At 48.0% G+C, this 22,908-nt stretch overlaps 1 protein-coding gene across 1 annotated transcript in view; it reads right to left on the bottom strand.

Annotated features, from left to right (window-relative positions):
* Window positions 1-3,119: 3,119 nt before the first annotated feature.
* Window positions 3,120-22,908, bottom strand: part of LOC135546637 (von Willebrand factor A domain-containing protein 5A-like) — a 51,385-nt gene continuing 31,596 nt past the window's right edge. Inside the window, exons 10-18 of the mRNA XM_064975227.1 lie at window positions 21,778-21,857; window positions 7,601-7,715; window positions 7,310-7,468; window positions 7,018-7,121; window positions 6,123-6,373; window positions 5,560-5,742; window positions 4,678-4,835; window positions 3,962-4,085; window positions 3,120-3,689 (exon numbers count right to left, since the gene is read on the bottom strand). Coding sequence (XP_064831299.1) covers window positions 3,610-3,689; window positions 3,962-4,085; window positions 4,678-4,835; window positions 5,560-5,742; window positions 6,123-6,373; window positions 7,018-7,121; window positions 7,310-7,468; window positions 7,601-7,715; window positions 21,778-21,857 — 1,254 coding nt within the window. The 3' untranslated portion in view covers window positions 3,120-3,609. The remainder of the gene's footprint in view (window positions 3,690-3,961; window positions 4,086-4,677; window positions 4,836-5,559; window positions 5,743-6,122; window positions 6,374-7,017; window positions 7,122-7,309; window positions 7,469-7,600; window positions 7,716-21,777; window positions 21,858-22,908) is intronic.

Genomic DNA, 22,908 nt, shown 5'->3' on the forward strand with positions numbered 1-22,908 from the left:
GCCTGCCCCTCTGTTTTTGTTATTAACTTATGTTACGTCAAAACTGTCTGCATCTGGGACTTCTGAGCCTTGAAAGCCCATGCAGTGTGAAAAATATCCTTCCTTCGCATAGAGTTGATCAGTCTGTTGATTGTGGAATGTCATCCCACTCCTCTTCAATGGCTGTGCGAAGTTTCTGGATATTGGAGGGAACTGGAACACGCTGTCTTACACGTCAATCCAGAGCATCCCAAACAAGCTCAATGGGTGACATGTCTGAGTATACAGGCCATGGAATAACTGGAAAATGTTCAGCTTCCAGGAATAGTGTACAGATCCTTGTGACATTAGGCCGTACATTATCATGCTGAAATATGAGGTGATGGCGGCAGATGAATGGCACGACAATGGGCCTCAGGATCTCGTCACGGTATCTATGTGCATTCAATTTGATTAAATGGAGTTGTGTTCGTTGTTCATAGCTTATGCCTGCCTATACCATAACCCCACCGCCACCATAAAGTGTTGCGTTCACAACGTCTCAAAGGAGAATAGGGGGTTTAAAGTGTGTGTATACATCTGTCACCAGATCTCAACCCAATTAATCGCTTTTGAGAGATTCTGGAGCGGCGACTGAGACAAAACACCAAATTATGGAATTTCTTGTAGAAGAATGGTGTCACATCCCTCCAATATAGTTCCAGACACTGGTAGAATATATGCCAAGGTGCAATGCATTGGTTGATCTGACAGTGTGTAGGATGCTGATGTAGGGGGACTTAAATTTCCAGCTTTGAGGACAACACAGTGCCACCGCCGCAGCCCGCTCCCAAGGACTGGGGGCTCTCGTTCTCCGTGGCCGACGTGAGTAAGACATTTAAGCGTGTTAACCCTCTGAAGAGTGCCAGCCCAGACGGCCTCCCTGGCCTCGTCCTCAGAGCATGCGCAGACCATCTGGCTGGAGAGTTTACGGACATATTCAATCTCTCCTTATCCCAGTCTGCTGTCCCCACTTGCTTCAAGATGTCCACCATTGTTCCTGTAACCAAGAGAGCAAAGGTAACTGAACTAAATGACTATCGCCCCGTAGCACTCACTTCTGTCATCATGAAGTGCTTTGAGAGGTTAGTTAAAGATTATATCACTTCTATCTTACCTGACACACTAGACCCACTTGAATTTACATATTGCCCCAATAGATCCAGACTGCACTCTGCCCTATCCCATCTGGACAAGAGAAATACCTATGTAAGAATGCTGTTCATTGACTATAGCTGAGCCTTCAATAGTACCCTCCAAGCTCATCATTAAGCTCTGGGCCCTGGGTCTGAACCCGCGTTGTGCAACAGGGTCCAGGACTTCCAACGGGCCGCCCCCAGGTCGTGAAGTTGGGAAACAACACCTCCACTTCACTGATTCTCAACACAGGGGCTCCACAATGGTGCGTGCTCAGCCCCCTCCTGTACTCCCTGTTCACCCATGACTGCGTGGTCCCGCATGCCTCCAACTCAATCATCAAGTTTGCAGACTACACAACAGTAGTAGGCCTGATAACCAACAATGATGATACAGCCTACAGGGAGGAGATGAGGGCCCTGGTGGAGTGGTGGCAGGGAAATAACCTCTCCCTCAATGTCAACAAAACCAAGGAGCTGATCGTGGACTTCAGGCAAAAGCAGAGGGAGCGCGCCCCTATCGACGGGACCGCAGAGAAGGTGAAACGCTTCGAGTTCCTCAGTGTATACATCACAGACAATCTGAAATAGTGCACACACGCACACAGTGTGGTAAAGAATACGCAACAGTGTCTCTTCAACCTCAGGAGGCTGAAGAAATTCAGCTTGTCTCCCAAGACCCCCACAAACATTTACAGATGCACAACAAAGCATCCTGTCGGGCTATATCACCGCCTGGTATGGCAACTGCATTGCCCGCAACCGCAGGGCTCTCCGGAGGGTAGTGCGGTCTGCCCAACGCATCACCAAGGACACACTGCCTGCCTTCCAGGACACCTATGGCACCCGATGTCACAGGAAGGACAAAAAGATCATCAAAGACATCAACCACCCGAGTTACGGCCTGTTCACACCGCTATCATCGAGAAGGCGAGGTCAGTACAGGTGCATCAAAGCTGGGACCGAGAGACTGAAAACCAGCTTCTATCTCAAGGCCATCAGACTGTTAAATAGCCATCACTACCCAGCTATCACCTGGTTACTTAACCCTGCACCGTAGAGGCTGCTGCACTATATACATAGACATGGAATCACTGGTCACTTTAATAATGGAACACTAGTCACTTTATTTATATTTACATACGGCTTTACTCATTTCATATGAAATATACTGTATTCTATTCTACTGTATCTTAGTCAATGCCACTCTGACATTGCGCATCCAAATATTTATATATTTCTTAATTCCATTACTTTTAGATGTGTGTATTGTAAATTGTTAGATATTACTGTATTGTTGGAGCTAGGAACACAAGCATTTCGCTACACCCACTGTAACATCTGCTAAATATGTGTATGTGACCAATAAAATATGATTTGATTTGAGACATGCAGCGAGGGAATGGCTGGAGCGACAGAGACGTTGCTGTAGTACAGAGATGTTTTCCTGTCTTGTATCTGTAGATGGGGGAAAAGGCCCAGTATTACTAAGCAACAAGTAGGTGGTGAGCTTCTCAGGATACAGTAAAGGAACTGGGGAGTCAACATAGTGTGTCTCTGTGAATAATTCTGCCTTCAAGTATTATAAAGGCAGTATTATATATTCAATGTTGTCTTCTAGCCTCTAGTAGGGATATCCTTGTCTCATCGCACAACAGCGACTCCTGTGGCGGGCCGGGCGCAGTGCACGCGAAACCAAGGTTGCCAGGTACACAGTGTTTCCTCGGACACATTGGTGTGGCTGGCTTCCGGGTTGGATGTGCGCTGTGTTAAGAAGCAGTGCGACTTGGTTGGGTTGTGTATCGGAGGAAGCATGACTTTCAACCTTCGTCTCTTCCGAGCCCGTACGGGAGTTGTAGCGATGAGACAAGATAGTAGCTACTAAACAATTGGATACCACGAAATTGGGGAGAAAAAGGGCTAAAAATTTAAATTAAATAAAACAGATAAAATGAACAATCAACATGCAGAATATCATTGATTTTATCACATGATTTTAAAGTACAGTGGTAAAATATGAGGAAATGCATGAATATAGACAGTGTTACATGATTACACAGTAAAGGCACTCGGAAAGGCACTCATCTAGCTTTCCATTTTACCAAGCATTTTGGATAGTGATGACAAGTACAGTTAACACATTGTTTCCAGTAGCCTATTGAATTGATAACCAAAGCAAAGTCTAACAAGTATAGCTGTATATGTAATACATAGATTCATGTTGATATGTTAATAACAACCAATACATTGAGATACATAAGTGCCCCTACATTAAATGACAGTAGGCTAATATAGGTGAGAGGTTGATAATTAGGCTTGTTCAGACCGGGACAGTAGCTAGTTCCACCATGTTGCTTTGAGGGGACCAGGAGCAGGTTGGGTTGTGTGTATATCTGACCCCAGACAGAGTAGCAGGAGCGTGGGGGACAGAAAGAGGACAGGCAGTGTGAACCTCTCAGAGCCCCAATGTGTCTTTCAGCACCTGGCAACCCAGAAGGATGTTTCCAGCCTGGACACACTCGGACACACTGGCCGCTGAAACACACATCACCAGGACAGGTATCACTATATTGTGGAATCATGGGGACAAGGGTGGGCAAAATGTATCTTCAAACACTTGTTAGAAGACAAAATACCACCAACATTGTATTGTGAATGATTATACTCAAAATACAAATATTTGTCATTTAAGTAGTACAGTGGATCCCAACCAGGAAATTGCTTTCACCGAAACTATTTATTTCCAATCAGGTTAGATGAAGGCCAAAATTTTAGATGCCATCACTTTGAGAGTGAGCTATAGCTACCTTTCTGAGCCTGGATCCATGATACTGCCTTCATGGCCAGAAACTGCCACTCCTCCTGAGCCTCCATCTTGAACCCATAGAGCCATACCAGGGCTAGAACCGTGGCCCACACCTCCTGGTCCACCTGAGAGAGAGAGAGAGAGAGAGAGAGAGAGAGAGAGAGAGAGAGAGAGAGAGAGAGAGAGAGAGAGAGAGAGAGAGAGAGAGAGAAAGGGACAGAAAGACAGACGGGGAGAGAGAGACAGACAGACAGACAGAGAGAGAGAGAGACAGACAGACAGACAGACAGACAGACAGACAGACAGACAGACAGAGGGAGAGCGACAGACAGGCAGAGAGACAGACAGACAGACAGACAGAGAGAGAGCGACAGACAGGCAGACAGGCAGACAGACAGACAGACAGACAGACAGACAGACAGACAGACAGAGAGAGAGCGACAGACAGGCAGACAGACAGACAGACAGACAGACAGACACACAGAAAAAGAGAGTAAGGGAAAGAGAAAGAGAGAGATGATGAGAAAACGAGGAAACAGGCAGAAGATAAGGATACTGAGACATGGGAATCATGGTGAGATTCAGTTCAATGGTCATCATGCCGTTGTCCAGAGCTGATGGTCATTCTACAGAATATATGTGCAGATAGTCTGTGTGAGTGCAGAGTCTTGCAGCACGCTCATATTGCTGAGTCTCAGTTTATTTCTGTGGACCTACCGGTGCAGGCTTTGGCTTGGCCACTTCCTCCTCAGTCTTCCCCAGTACCTCAGCCAATGCTGCCTCCAGGACCCAGAAACCAGAGGCCTTCTGGAGGGAGATCAGCTGGAGGAGAGGGTCCTTCACAGGATTAGAGGCTGTGGCTGGACAGTCTAAGTCTGATGGGACAGGACAACAACAACTGACCAAAACGGTTTTTACCTAATACCTAAACATTATAGCACCAGTGGCTAACTGGGTCACCCAAACCCAAACCCTAAAAACAGTGGTAAAGTCCTTGTACTGGGCTTGAGTAATACAATAACAATAAATAGATACACTTTGGGGAGTATCAAACTGTTATTCACATGGGAATTGTACTTGAAATGAGGATAACACAGATATTAACCCTTTGCAAGAGTCTTGGTCACAGTCTAATAATTCAGGTCTCCAAACCAGAATACTAATGTAAATGGGTAATGTTTGTTTTGTACATTCCCATCCACAAAAAAAGTCTATCAATAGCAGATCACCATTCAATATTACAATTCAATACCCAAAATAATTCAACATTTACAATGTTCTTTCCAACATTTCTGTAAAAGCCATGATGTGAAAAGGAAAATAATACATAAAATGTGTATTGTCAATTCTGGATTCTGGATTGTCAAATGTAATTATCATTTGAATTGGACCTGAAATGAATAAAGACATGTAGTTTCATCAAAACATGCAGCCTTTAAACATGAACCCATCAGATCACAATCTAAATATATATGAACAGGGATCGTATTAACAGGGTTCAGTCAAAATATTATTAACTCATAATAGTGGTAGGAAGCATATTGAAATAGAGGCAGGAGCAGGAGTCATGCAATTGGTTTCTTAACCAAATAGACTGACCAGTGCTTCGAGGCTCAGATCTTTGACGCCTTCTCATTTTGCCATACATTGGCCTTGATCCTTGTAAGAATCTTTGACCTTGACCTTGATCAGCTTGGACATCGAAACTCATCTTTGTGAGCATAGACCTGTTCATAGCCGCACCACACACCATCCTACTGGACATTGCGCTTTTTAACAATGCTGAGAAAGAAACACACAGGTCACTGGGTTACAAACAAAGGAAAACACACAGAACACATTTATAACTAAAAACTGAGGCTTACATGTGCAGAGGGCACCGTTTGTGACACTGCAGCTGGGGTTACCACTTATTTATTTGGGGCAGCAGGAAGCATAGTGGTTAGAGCTTAAACAAAAGGTTGCTAGATCGAATCTCGGAGCTGACAAGGTAAAAATCTGTTGTTCTTCCACTGAACAAGGCAGTTAACCCACTGTTCCTAGGCCTTCATTGTAAATTATCATTTGTTCTTAACTGACTTGCCTATTGAAATAAAATGTAAACATTTTATACATATATGTTTTGCTGTTTACATAATATCTGCATAAAATCATTTCCTTACACTGATGCCGTTGTTTCACAGACACACACACACTTGGCGTGGGGACTTGTCTGCGTAGCATTGGTCCTTGCACAGCCTCTCCATCTACTTTGTGGACAGCAATGAAGGCAGTAAAGACACTGCTCACTCCTGATTGGACGCTGAGCTCTACCACCTTCTCTTTCACTCCCTTTTTCTTCCCATACCCCTGTCTCTCTTCCATCTCCAGGGAGCGGATCAGGGTTCGAACCCCCAGCCTGTGGACAGTCAGTCTGGAGAGGAGGGATAGAGAGATTAAGATGGTGGAGAGGGGGAGAGGACGGATAGAGAGATTAAAATGGTGGAGTGGGGGAGAGGAGGGATAGAGAGATTAAGATGGTGGAGTGGGGGAGAGGAGGGATAGAGAGATTAAGATGGCGGAGTGGGGGAGAGGAGGGATAGAGAGAATAAGATGGCGGAGTGGGGGAGAGGAGGGATAGAGAGATTAAGATGGCGGAGTGGGGGAGAGGAGGGATAGAGAGATTAAGATGGCGGAGTGGGGGAGAGGAGGGATAGAGAGATTAAGATGGTGGAGTGGGGGAGAGGAGGGATAGAGAGAATAAGATGGCGGAGTGGGGGAGAGGAGGGATAGAGAGATTAAGATGGTGGAGTGGGGGAGAGAAGGGATAGGGAGATTAAGATGGTGGAGTGGGGTAGAGGAGAGATAGAGAGATTAAGAGAGGAGGATTGATGATGGGATGGGGGTACCTACTAAATGTGTAAATCATACAACATAGATGAAATGCATTAGTAGTGCTGGCACTGTTTCTGTTAATGGAGCGTCATGGCAGTCTTGTCTGTAAGTGGTGGCACATTCCCTTAATGTATCTGACCAAGGCCTGTACACCGTAAACAGTAAAAACAGTGCTGTTTTTACCCGGTGTCTTCTGCAGGCTTGAGACTGAAGCTCAGCTGGTTCTCAACAGGCTGCTCAGCCAGGCTGTACGCCACTGTCACTGAGCCCTCTGTGTCCCCTGAGCTCTGAGATAAGGAGATAGGGAAAGAGAAAGACAGAGAGACAGAACGATATAGAGAGAAAACAAGGAAATATGGGGTTGAGTGAAACACGTGGACCTTGACCAAACAAATAGTTATGACCTTTCCAGTGCCCTTTGAACATTGACGTAAACAATATCAACACTCATAACAGGAGAAGGCAGAGCCCTAACCTTCCCAGTGAGCTGGGCATACAGCAGTGCCCTTTGACCCTGGAAGAGCACTCTGATTGGTGGAGACAGAGGTGTGACAGACACCCCCTTTGGGACATTCCACTTGACTGAGATGTTCACCACAGCCGGCTGCAGGGCAAACCGCAGGGACTGCATCACCTAAGGGAGGGAGGGAAGAGGGAGAGAGAAGAAGCGGTAGAGAAGAAGGCAGGTGATGAAAACACATTTCTAACCAATACAGCCCTCTTTACATATGCACACACACACTTTCCCACCCTCTTACTCTCTTACTTTGGGCTGCATCCTGTCCTGTCCTGTGATAAACTGTGCGTGCCCTCCACCCTGCTTGGCCACCCCAAAGATGAGAGCAGAGCTGGCCCCCTCTCCAATCCCAAAGGAGAAGCACCTGGCAGGGACACACCCAGGAAAACAGTATTATTGTTGTTGTCAAATACCAAAATAAGGCGATCAAACAAATCACTCGTATCGTTCTCTTGTGCTTGTGGGATGACTGAATTAAAACATAACTGTTCAGGAAGAATCATCAATACAGAAGCTTTTGTTTTCTCACAGGGGTGAAAAACCCCTAATTTATATAATCTCCCACTCTGCTGCCCATAGGTTTACATTAGATTCAGTTTAACAATGAATCTTTTGAGTCAAAAAGACCAGTGGTTAGAACCTTGTAGACAAAGATGGCTTTACTTTCCAGACAGGTGCAATGGCCTCTGTAACAAACTCTATTGAAACCCTTTAGAGTTCCCAATGTTTTAAAATATTTTCACATGACCATCCCCTTTTATATTTGTCCACATGTACACATATTCAGTATTAATGCAAAAATAATGATTTCCACCACAAATACCAGTAGCGACCCTGTGTTTATAAATGTGGATATCATCTTTACCACTGCAGCATGTTTTGTGGCACAGTGGATGCCACGCAGGGCTACGGGCCAGAAAGGTGAGCTGCGCTCCCTCTCCCTGCCCGTCTCATTACACTACGATCAGAGCCGGTTGCAGACAATGATCAGCAAGAGGAAATCTGATTTTCGCGTGCAGCTTGGAAGGGACATTGCTCACTACCTTGCCGTGCACCCAATAAAAACACCACTATCCTCCCCTACGCCCAATAAAAACACCACTAACTCCCCTGCACCCAATAAAAACACCACTACCCTCCCCTAAGCCCAATAAAAACACCACTACCTCCCCTACACCCAATAAAAACACCACAACCCTCCACAACGCCCAATAAAAACACCACAACCCTCCCCTAACGCCCATTAAAAACACCACTACCTCCCCTACACCCAATAAAAACACCACTACCCTCCCGTGCACCCCAAAAAACACCACTATCCTCCCCTGCACCCAATAAAAACACCACTATCCTCCCTAACGCCCAATAAAAACACCACAACCCTCCCGTGTACCCAATAAAAACACCACAATCCTCCCCTATGCCCAATAAAAACACCACAACCCTCCCGTGCACCCCAAAAAAACACCACAATCCTCCCCTGCACCCAATAAAAACACCCCAACCCTCCCCTGCGCCCTATAAAAACACCACTACCTCCCCTCCACCCAATAAAAACACCAATATCCTCCCCTACGCCCAATAAAAACACTACAACCCTCTCCTACGCCCAATTAAAACACCACTACCCTCCCCTACGCCCAATAAAAACACCACAACCCTCCCCTGCACCCAATAAAAACACCACAACCCTCCCCCTACGCCCAATAAAAACACCACTACCCTCCCCTACGCCCAATAAAAACACCACTACCCTCCCGTGCACCCAATAAAAACACCACTACCCTCCCCTACGCCCAATAAAAACACCACAACCCTCCCCTACGCCCAATAAAAACACCACAACCCTCCACCAACGCCCAATAAAAACACCACAACCCTCCCCTGCACCCAATAAAAACACCACAACCCTCCCCTATGCCCAATAAAAACACCACAACCCTCCCCTGCACCCAATAAAAACACCACAACCCTCCCCTATGCCCAATAAAAACACCACAACCCTCCCCTGCACCCAATAAAAACACCACTACCCTCCCCTACGCCCAATAAAAACACCACAACCCTCCCCTGCACCCAATAAAAACACCACAACCCTCCCCTAACGCCCAATAAAAACACCACTACCTCCCCTACACCCAATAAAAACACCACTACCCTCCCGTGCACCCCAAAAAACACCACTATCCTCCCCTGCACCCAATAAAAACACCACTATCCTCCCTAACGCTCAATAAAAACACCACAACCCTCCCCGACGCCCAATAAAAACACCACTACCCTCCCCTACGCCCAATAAAAACACCACTACCCTCCCGTGTACCCAATAAAAACACCACTATCCTCCCCTACGACCAATAAAAACACCACAATCCTCCCCTATGCCCAATAAAAACACCACAACCCTCCCGTGCACCCCAAAAAAACACCACAATCCTCCCCTGCACCCAATAAAAACACCCCAACCCTCCCCTGCGCCCTATAAAAACACCACTACCTCCCCTCCACCCAATAAAAACACCAATATCCTCCCCTACGCCCAATAAAAACACTACAACCCTCTCCTACGCCCAATTAAAACACCACTACCCTCCCCTACGCCCAATAAAAACACCACAACCCTCCCCTGCACCCAATAAAAACACCACAACCCTCCCCTACGCCCAATAAAAACACCACTACCCTCCCCTACGCCCAATAAAAACACCACTACCCTCCCGTGCACCCAATAAAAACACCACTACCCTCCCCTACGGCCAATAAAAACACCACTACCTCTCCTGCACCCAATAAAAACACCACTACCTCCCCTGCACCCAATAAACACACCACAACACTCCCCGACGCCCAATAAAAACACCACTACCCTCCCCTACGCCCAATAAAAACACCACTACCCTCCCCTGCACCCAATAAAAACACCACAACCCTCCCCTACGCCCAATAAAAACACCACAACCCTCCCCTGCACCCAATAAAAACACCACAACCCTCCCCTACGCCCAATAAAAACACCACAACCCTCCCCTGCACCCAATAAAAACACCACAACCCTCCCCTGTGCCCAATAAAAACACCACAACCCTCCCCATGCACCCAATAAAAACACCACAACCCTCCCCTGCACCCAATAAAAACACCACAACCCTCCCCTGCACCCAATAAAAACACCACAACCCTCCCCTTCGCCCAATAAAAACACCACAACCCTCCCCTACGCCCAATAAAAACACCACAACCCTCCCCTACGCCCAATAAAAACACCACAACCCTCCCCTACGCCCAATAAAACCACCACAACCCTCCCCTGCACCCAATAAAAACACCACAACCCTCCCCTGTGCCCAATAAAAACACCACAACCCTCCCCTGCACCCAATAAAAACACCACTATCCTCCACTATGCCCAATAAAAACACCACAACCCTCCCTGCACCCAATAAAAACACCACAACCCTCCCCTACGCCCAATAAAAACACCACAACCATCCCCTACGCCCAATAAAAACACCACAACCCTCCCCTACACCCAATAAAAACACCACAACCCTCCCCTGCACCCAATAAAAACACAACAACCCTCCCCTGTGCCTAATAAAAACACCACAACCCTCCCCTGCACCCAATAAAAACACCACTATCCTCCACTATGCCCAATAAAAACACCACAACCCTCCCCTGCACCCAATAAAAACACCACAACCCTCCCCTACGCCCAATAAAAACACCACAACCCTCCCCTGCACCCAATAAAAACACCACAACCCTCCCCTGTGCCCAATAAAAACACCACAACCCTCCCCTGCACCCAATAAAAACACCACTATCCTCCACTATTCCCAATAAAAACACCACAACCCTCCCCTGCACCCAATAAAAACACCACAACCTCCCCTACGCCCAATAAAAACACCACAACCTCCCATACGCCCAATAAAAACACCACAACCCTCCCCTACGCCCAATAAAAACACCACAACCCTCCCCTACGCCCAATAAAAACACCACAACCCTCCCCTGCACCCAATAAAAACACCACAACCTCCCCTACGCCCAATAAAAACACCACAACCTCCCCTGCACCCAATAAAAACACCACAACCCTCCCCTACGCCCAATAAAAACACCACAACCCTCACCTACGCCCAATAAAAACACCACAACCCTCCCCTGCACCCAATAAAAACACCACTATCCTCCCCTACGCCCAATAAAAACACCACAACCCTCCCCTACGCCCAATAAAAACACCACAACCCTCCCCTGCACCCAATAAAAACATCACAACCCTCCCCTACGCCCAATAAAAACACCACAACCCTCCCCTACGCCCAATAAAAACACCACAACCCTCCCCTACGCCCAATAAAAACACCACAACCCTCCCCTATGCCCAATAAAAACACCACAACCCTCCCCTACGCCCAATAAAAACACCACAACCCTCCCCTACGCCAAATAAAAACACCACAACCCTCCCCTACGCCCAATAAAAACACCACAATCCTCCCCTACGCCAAATAAAAACACCACAACCCTCCCCTACGCCCAATAAAAACACCACAACCCTCCCCTACGCCCAATAAAAACACCACAACCCTCCCCTACGCCCAATAAAACACCACTACCCTCCCCTACGCCCAATAAAAACACCACAACCCTACCATACGCCCAATAAAAACACCACAACCCTCCCCTGCACCCAATAAAAACACCACAACCCTCCCCTGCACCCAATAAAAACACCACAACCTCCCCTTCGCCCAATAAAAACACAACTACCCTCCCCTGCACCCAATAAAAACACCACAACCCTACCCTTCACCCAATATAAACACCACAACCCTCCCCTGCACCCAATAAAAACACCACTATCCTCCCCTAACGCCCAATAAAAACACCACAACCCTCCCGTGCACCCCAAAAAAACACCACAATCCTCCCCTACGCCCAATAAAAACACCACAACCCTCCCCTACGCCCAATAAAAACACCACTACCTCCCCTGCACCCAATAAAAACACCACAACCCTCCCCTGCGCCCTATAAAAACACCACTACCTCCCCTCCACCCAATAAAAACACCAATATCCTCCCCTACGCCCAATAAAAAAACTACAACCCTCTCCTACGCCCAATAAAAACACCACTACCCTCCCCTACGCCCAATAAAAACACCACTACCTCCCCTGCACCCAATAAAAACACCACTATCCTCCCCTACGCCCAATAAAAACACCACAACCCTCCCCTACGCCCAATAAAAACACCACTATCCTCCCTGCACCCAATAAAAACACCACAACCCTCCCCTACGCCCAATAAAAACACCACTACCTCCCCGACGCCCAATAAAAACACCACAACCCTCCCCTACGCCCAATAAAAACACTACTACCCTCCCCTACGCCCAATAAAAACACCACTACCTCCCCTGCACCCAATAAAAACACCACAACCCTCCCCTGCACCCAATAAAAACACCACAACCCTCCCCTGTGCCTAATAAAAACACCACAACCCTCCCCTGCACCCAATAAAAACACCACTATCCTCACCTACGCCCAATAAAAACACCACTACCTCCCCTGCACCCAATAAAAACACCACTACCCTCCCCTACGCCCAATAAAAACACCACTACCTCCCCTGCACCCAATAAAAACACCACTACCCTCCCTACGCCCAATAAAAACACCACAACCCTCCCCTAACGCCCAATAAAAACACCACTACCTCCCCTACACCCAATAAAAACACCACAACCCTCCCCTACGCCCAATAAAAACACCACAACCCTCCCCTAACGCCCAATAAAAACACCACTACCTCCCCTACACCCAATAAAAACACCACTACCCTCCCGTGCACCCCAAAAAACACCACTATCCTCCCCTGCACCCAATAAAAACACCACTATCCTCCCTAACGCTCAATAAAAACACCACAACCCTCCCCGACGCCCAATAAAAACACCACTACCCTCCCCTACGCCCAATAAAAACACCACTACCCTCCCGTGTACCCAATAAAAACACCACAATCCTCCCCTACGACCAATAAAAACACCACAATCCTCCCCTATGCCCAATAAAAACACCACAACCCTCCCGTGCACCCCAAAAAAACACCACAATCCTCCCTGCACCCAATAAAAACACCACAACCCTCCCCTGCGCCCTATAAAAACACCACTACCTCCCCTCCACCCAATAAAAACACCACTACCCTCCCCTACGCCCAATAAAAACACCACAACCCTCCCTGCACCCAATAAAAACACCACAACCCTCCCCTACGCCCAATAAAAACACCACTACCCTCCCCTACGCCCAATAAAAACACCACAACCCTCCCCTGCACCCAATAAAAACACCACAACCCTCCCCTACGCCCAATAAAAACACCACTACCCTCCCCTACGCCCAATAAAAACACCACTACCCTCCCGTGCACCCAATAAAAACACCACTACCCTCCCCTACGCCCAATAAAAACACCACAACCCTCCCCTACGCCCAATAAAAACACCACAACCCTCCACCAACGCCCAATAAAAACACCACAACCCTCCCCTGCACCCAATAAAAACACCACAACCCTCCCCTATGCCCAATAAAAACACCACAACCCTCCCCTGCACCCAATAAAAACACCACAACCCTCCCCTACGCCCAATAAAAACACCACAACCCTCCACCAACGCCCAATAAAAACACCACAACCCTCCCCTGCACCCAATAAAAACACCACAACCCTCCCCTTCGCCCAATAAAAACACCACAACCCTCCCCTACGCCCAATAAAAACAACACAACCCTCCCCTGCACCCAATAAAAACACCACAACCCTCCCCTGTGCCCAATAAAAACACCACAACCCTCCCCTGCACACAATAAAAACACCACTATCCTCCACTATGCCCAATAAAAACACCATAACCCTCCCCTGCACCCAATAAAAACACCACAACCCTCCCCTACGCCCAATAAAAACACCACAACCATCCCCTACGCCCAATAAAAACACCACAACCTTCCCCTACACCCAATAAAAACACCACAACCCTCCCCTGCACCCAATAAAAACACCACAACCCTCCCCTGTGCCTAATAAAAACACCACAACCCTCCCCTGCACCCAATAAAAACACCACTATCCTCACCTACGCCCAATAAAAACACCACTACCTCCCCTGCACCCAATAAAAACACCACTACCCTCCCCTACGCCCAATAAAAACACCACAACCCTCCCCTAACGCCCAATAAAAACACCACTACCTCCCCTACACCCAATAAAAACACCACAACCCTCCCCTACGCCCAATAAAAACACCACAACCCTCCCCTAACGCCCAATAAAAACACCACTACCTCCCCTACACCCAATAAAAACACCACTACCCTCCCGTGCACCCCAAAAAACACCACTATCCTCCCCTGCACCCAATAAAAACACCACTATCCTCCCTAACGCTCAATAAAAACACCACAACCCTCCCCGACGCCCAATAAAAACACCACTACCCTCCCCTACGCCCAATAAAAACACCACTACCCTCCCGTGTACCCAATAAAAACACCACTATCCTCCCCTACGACCAATAAAAACACCACAATCCTCCCCTATGCCCAATAAAAACACCACAACCCTCCCGTGCACCCCAAAAAAACACCACAATCCTCCCCTGCACCCAATAAAAACACCACAACCCTCCCCTGCGCCCTATAAAAACACCACTACCTCCCCTCCACCCAATAAAAACACCAATATCCTCCCCTACGCCCAATAAAAACACTACAACCCTCTCCTACGCCCAATTAAAACACCACTACCCTCCCCTACGCCCAATAAAAACACCACAACCCTCCCCTGCACCCAATAAAAACACCACAACCCTCCCCTACGCCCAATAAAAACACCACTACCCTCCCCTACGCCCAATAAAAACACCACTACCCTCCCGTGCACCCAATAAAAACACCACTACCCTCCCCTACGGCCAATAAAAACACCACTACCTCTCCTGCACCCAATAAAAACACCACTACCTCCCCTGCACCCAATAAACACACCACAACACTCCCCGACGCCCAATAAAAACACCACTACCCTCCCCTACGCCCAATAAAAACACCACTACCCTCCCCTGCACCCAATAAAAACACCACAACCCTCCCCTACGCCCAATAAAAACACCACAACCCTCCCCTGCACCCAATAAAAACACCACAACCCTCCCCTACGCCCAATAAAAACACCACAACCCTCCCCTGCACCCAATAAAAACACCACAACCCTCCCCTGTGCCCAATAAAAACACCACAACCCTCCCCATGCACCCAATAAAAACACCACAACCCTCCCCTGCACCCAATAAAAACACCACAACCCTCCCCTGCACCCAATAAAAACACCACAACCCTCCCCTTCGCCCAATAAAAACACCACAACCCTCCCCTACGCCCAATAAAAACACCACAACCCTCCCCTACGCCCAATAAAAACACCACAACCCTCCCCTACGCCCAATAAAACCACCACAACCCTCCCCTGCACCCAATAAAAACACCACAACCCTCCCTGTGCCCAATAAAAACACCACAACCCTCCCCTGCACCCAATAAAAACACCACTATCCTCCACTATGCCCAATAAAAACACCACAACCCTCCCCTGCACCCAATAAAAACACCACAACCCTCCCCTACGCCCAATAAAAACACCACAACCATCCCCTACGCCCAATAAAAACACCACAACCCTCCCCTACACCCAATAAAAACACCACAACCCTCCCCTGCACCCAATAAAAACACAACAACCCTCCCCTGTGCCTAATAAAAAAAACACAACCCTCCCCTGCACCCAATAAAAACACCACTATCCTCCACTATGCCCAATAAAAACACCACAACCCTCCCCTGCACCCAATAAAAACACCACAACCCTCCCCTGCGCCCAATAAAAACACCACAACCCTCCCTGCACCCAATAAAAACACCACAACCCTCCCCTGCGCCCAATAAAAAATCCTCAACCCTCCCTGCACCCAATAAAAACACCACTATCCTCCACTATTCCCAATAAAAACACCACAACCCTCCCCTGCACCCAATAAAAACACCACAACCTCCCCTACGCCCAATAAAAACACCACAACCTCCCATACGCCCAATAAAAACACCACAACCCTCCCCTACGCCCAATAAAAACACCACAACCCTCCCCTACGCCCAATAAAAACACCACAACCCTCCCCTGCACCCAATAAAAACACCACAACCTCCCCTACGCCCAAAAAAACAACACTACCCTCCCTGCACCCAATAAAAACACCACAACCCTCCCCTACGCCCAATAAAAACACCACAACCCTCACCTACGCCCAATAAAAACACCACAACCCTCCCCTGCACCCAATAAAAACACCACTATCCTCCCCTACGCCCAATAAAAACACCACAACCCTCCCCTACGCCCAATAAAAACACCACAACCCTCCCCTGCACCCAATAAAAACATCACAACCCTCCCCTACGCCCAATAAAAACACCACAACCCTCCCCTACGCCCAATAAAAACACCACAACCCTCCCCTACGCCCAATAAAAACACCACAACCCTCCCCTATGCCCAATAAAAACACCACAACCCTCCCCTACGCCCAATAAAAACACCACAACCCTCCCCTACGCCAAATAAAAACACCACAACCCTCCCCTACGCCCAATAAAAACACCACAATCCTCCCCTACGCCAAATAAAAACACCACAACCCTCCCCTACGCCCAATAAAAACACCACAACCCTCCCCTACGCCCAATAAAAACACCACAACCCTCCCCTACGCCCAATAAAACACCACTACCCTCCCCTACGCCCAATAAAAACACCACAACCCTACCATACGCCCAATAAAAACACCACAACCCTCCCCTGCACCCAATAAAAACACCACAACCCTCCCCTGCACCCAATAAAAACACCACAACCTCCCCTTCGCCCAATAAAAACACAACTACCCTCCCTGCACCCAATAAAAACACCACAACCCTACCCTTCACCCAATATAAACACCACAACCCTCCCCTGCACCCAATAAAAACACCACTATCCTCCCCTAACGCCCAATAAAAACACCACAACCCTCCCGTGCACCCCAAAAAAACACCACAACCCTCCCCTACGCCCAATAAAAACACCACTACCTCCCCTGCACCCAATAAAAACACCACAACCCTCCCCTGCGCCCTATAAAAACACCACTACCTCCCCTCCACCCAATAAAAACACCAATATCCTCCCCTACGCCCAATAAAAAAACTACAACCCTCTCCTACGCCCAATAAAAACACCACTACCCTCCCCTACGCCCAATAAAAACACCACTACCTCCCCTGCACCCAATAAAAACACCACTATCCTCCCCTACGCCCAATAAAAACACCACAACCCTCCCCTACGCCCAATAAAAACACCACTATCCTCCCCTGCACCCAATAAAAACACCACAACCCTCCCCTACGCCCAATAAAAACACCACTACCTCCCCGACGCCCAATAAAAACACCACAACCCTCCCCTACGCCCAATAAAAACACTACTACCCTCCCCTACGCCCAATAAAAACACCACTACCTCCCCTGCACCCAATAAAAACACCACAACCCTCCCCTGCACCCAATAAAAACACCACAACCCTCCCCTGTGCCTAATAAAAACACCACAACCCTCCCCTGCACCCAATAAAAACACCACTATCCTCACCTACGCCCAATAAAAACACCACTACCTCCCCTGCACCCAATAAAAACACCACTACCCTCCCCTACGCCCAATAAAAACACCACTACCTCCCCTGCACCCAATAAAAACACCACTACCCTCCCCTACGCCCAATAAAAACACCACAACCCTCCCCTAACGCCCAATAAAAACACCACTACCTCCCCTACACCCAATAAAAACACCACAACCCTCCCCTACGCCCAATAAAAACACCACAACCCTCCCCTAACGCCCAATAAAAACACCACTACCTCCCCTACACCCAATAAAAACACCACTACCCTCCCGTGCACCCCAAAAAACACCACTATCCTCCCCTGCACCCAATAAAAACACCACTATCCTCCCTAACGCTCAATAAAAACACCACAACCCTCCCCGACGCCCAATAAAAACACCACTACCCTCCCCTACGCCCAATAAAAACACCACTACCCTCCCGTGTACCCAATAAAAACACCACTATCCTCCCCTACGACCAATAAAAACACCACAATCCTCCCCTATGCCCAATAAAAACACCACAACCCTCCCGTGCACCCCAAAAAAACACCACAATCCTCCCCTGCACCCAATAAAAACACCACAACCCTCCCCTGCGCCCTATAAAAACACCACTACCTCCCCTCCACCCAATAAAAACACCACTACCCTCCCCTACGCCCAATAAAAACACCACAACCCTCCCCTGCACCCAATAAAAACACCACAACCCTCCCCTACGCCCAATAAAAACACCACTACCCTCCCCTACGCCCAATAAAAACACCACTACCCTCCCGTGCACCCAATAAAAACACCACTACCCTCCCCTACGGCCAATAAAAACACCACTACCTCTCCTGCACCCAATAAAAACACCACTACCTCCCCTGCACCCAATAAACACACCACAACACTCCCCGACGCCCAATAAAAACACCACTACCCTCCCCTACGCCCAATAAAAACACCACTACCCTCCCCTGCACCCAATAAAAACACCACAACCCTCCCCTACGCCCAATAAAAACACCACAACCCTCCCCTGCACCCAATAAAAACACCACAACCCTCCCCTACGCCCAATAAAAACACCACAACCCTCCCCTGCACCCAATAAAAACACCACAACCCTCCCTGTGCCCAATAAAAACACCACAACCCTCCCCATGCACCCAATAAAAACACCACAACCCTCCCCTGCACCCAATAAAAACACCACAACCCTCCCCTGCACCCAATAAAAACACCACAACCCTCCCCTTCGCCCAATAAAAACACCACAACCCTCCCCTACGCCCAATAAAAACACCACAACCCTCCCCTACGCCCAATAAAAACACCACAACCCTCCCCTACGCCCAATAAAACCACCACAACCCTCCCCTGCACCCAATAAAAACACCACAACCCTCCCCTGTGCGCAATAAAAACACCACAACCCTCCCCTGCACCCAATAAAAACACCACTATCCTCCACTATGCCCAATAAAAACACCACAACCCTCCCCTGCACCCAATAAAAACACCACAACCCTCCCCTACGCCCAATAAAAACACCACAACCATCCCCTACGCCCAATAAAAACACCACAACCCTCCCCTACACCCAATAAAAACACCACAACCCTCCCCTGCACCCAATAAAAACACAACAACCCTCCCCTGTGCCTAATAAAAACACCACAACCCTCCCCTGCACCCAATAAAAACACCACTATCCTCCACTATGCCCAATAAAAACACCACAACCCTCCCCTGCACCCAATAAAAACACCACAACCCTCCCCTACGCCCAATAAAAACACCACAACCCTCCCCTGCACCCAATAAAAACACCACAACCCTCCCCCTGTGCCCAATAAAAACACCACAACCCTCCCCTGCACCCAATAAAAACACCACTATCCTCCACTATTCCCAATAAAAACACCACAACCCTCCCCTGCACCCAATAAAAACACCACAACCTCCCCTACGCCCAATAAAAACACCACAACCTCCCATACGCCCAATAAAAACACCACAACCCTCCCCTACGCCCAATAAAAACACCACAACCCTCCCCTACGCCCAATAAAAACACCACAACCCTCCCCTGCACCCAATAAAAACACCACAACCTCCCCCTACGCCCAATAAAAACACCACAACCTCCCCTGCACCCAATAAAAACACCACAACCCTCCCCTACGCCCAATAAAAACACCACAACCCTCACCTACGCCCAATAAAAACACCACAACCCTCCCCTGCACCCAATAAAAACACCACTATCCTCCCCTACGCCCAATAAAAACACCACAACCCTCCCCTACGCCCAATAAAAACACCACAACCCTCCCCTGCACCCAATAAAAACATCACAACCCTCCCTACGCCCAATAAAAACACCACAACCCTCCCCTACGCCCAATAAAAACACCACAACCCTCCCCTACGCCCAATAAAAACACCACAACCCTCCCCTATGCCCAATAAAAACACCACAACCCTCCCCTACGCCCAATAAAAACACCACAACCCTCCCCTACGCCAAATAAAAACACCACAACCCTCCCCTACGCCCAATAAAAACACCACAATCCTCCCCTACGCCAAATAAAAACACCACAACCCTCCCCTACGCCCAATAAAAACACCACAACCCTCCCCTACGCCCAATAAAAACACCACAACCCTCCCCTACGCCCAATAAAACACCACTACCCTCCCCTACGCCCAATAAAAACACCACAACCCTACCATACGCCCAATAAAAACACCACAACCCTCCCCTGCACCCAATAAAAACACCACAACCCTCCCCTGCACCTAATAAAAACACCACAACCTCCCCTTCGCCCAATAAAAACACAACTACCCTCCCCTGCACCCAATAAAAACACCACAACCCTACCCTTCACCCAATATAAACACCACAACCCTCCCCTGCACCCAATAAAAACACCACTATCCTCCCCTAACGCCCAATAAAAACACCACAACCCTCCCGTGCACCCCAAAAAGCACCACAATCCTCCCCTACGCCCAATAAAAACACCACAACCCTCCCCTACGCCCAATAAAAACACCACTACCTCCCCTGCACCCAATAAAAACACCACAACCCTCCCCTGCGCCCTATAAAAACACCACTACCTCCCCTCCACCCAATAAAAACACCAATATCCTCCCCTACGCCCAATAAAAAAACTACAACCCTCTCCTACGCCCAATAAAAACACCACTACCCTCCCCTACGCCCAATAAAAACACCACTACCTCCCCTGCACCCAATAAAAACACCACTATCCTCCCCTACGCCCAATAAAAACACCACAACCCTCCCCTACGCCCAATAAAAACACCACTATCCTCCCCTGCACCCAATAAAAACACCACAACCCTCCCCTACGCCCAATAAAAACACCACTACCTCCCCGACGCCCAATAAAAACACCACAACCCTCCCCTACGCCCAATAAAAACACTACTACCCTCCCCTACGCCCAATAAAAACACCACTATCCTCCCCTATTGTGCACAACTCCCTCATAACAGTAATTTTTGAACTGTCCCTTACCTTTCAGGTGGGTGGTAACAGAGTTATTTAAAGCAGGGCTCCCATAGCTAGGTATTGATAGGGGAAACTGTGATTGTGGGCCCACCTGTGAGAGCCGGCATTTGCCTTCACCAGATCCAGCACTTCCTTGGTGTTCCTCACCTCACCGTCAGTGAACAAGAAGAGCTGAGGACGACAGAGAGGGTATGTTCATCATGTGTTAATGTTAAACAAGGTATGCACAGCCCCTGGGGCAGCAGGTAGCCTAGTGGTCAGAGCATTGGGCCAATAACCGAAAGGTTGCTGGATCGAATCCCTGACATGACAAGGTAAAAATCTGTCGTTCTGCCCTTGAACAAGGCAGTTAACCCACAGTTCCCTGGTAGGTTGTCATTGTAAATTAGATGGTGTTCTTAACTGACTTGCCTAGTTAAATAGAAGGTTAACAATAACTTTTTAAACATGCAGCCCTGAAGTATACAGATAACGTTTCCTCAGTAACCAAAAACCCAGGTCTATTTTATGTCCCAGTAAGAAAGGCATGGTGATATAAATACCACACACTCAAAAGATACTGTTTGGTTGGATTTAACTAAACATGGCATTGTGGTGGAGTGCATGAGTAGCGGACATGAGTCAGTCATTGTCATGTGATGAGGTCGCCCTGCCTGCGAACTTAAAAAAGAAACCTGTGTGTGTGCTCACTCTTGGTCTAAGACCTTGGTTGCCCCCGTGGGAGGCACGTGTTACATTGGTGCCCAACGTGGGGCAGGTATGGGTAGCTGCAGCCCAATATGACAACCAGGGTATGGGCGAGTGGGTGTTTCGAGAGAGGATGTATGGAAACCGAATCAGCTAATTGGGCAGATTTGCTTCCACTTGAGATAGTTTTGCATGGCTGATTGGGATATGAGTCGATAGTAAGCCTGCAATAAGGGCTCCTGTGTTGTGCCTGCCGACTTGGAAGTGATTCCTGATGTGTATCACGATCATGTGGCCGGCAGTAGCTACGTGGCCATTTAGTTTTGCTTAAATTATTTTATTTCAAGTAAGAAAAGCAGCATAAACAATAAATAACTAATATTGATAACCATTTACACTTCCGGTCAAAAGTTTTAGAACACTTACTCATTCAAGGGTTTTACTTTGTTTTTACTATTTTCTACATCGTAGAATAATAGTGAATACATCAAAACTATGAAAAAACACATGGAATCCTGTAGTGTTTTATATTTTA

This window comes from Oncorhynchus masou, chromosome 9 (genome assembly GCF_036934945.1).
Source record: "Oncorhynchus masou masou isolate Uvic2021 chromosome 9, UVic_Omas_1.1, whole genome shotgun sequence".
Taxonomy (NCBI): Eukaryota; Metazoa; Chordata; class Actinopteri; order Salmoniformes; family Salmonidae; genus Oncorhynchus; species Oncorhynchus masou.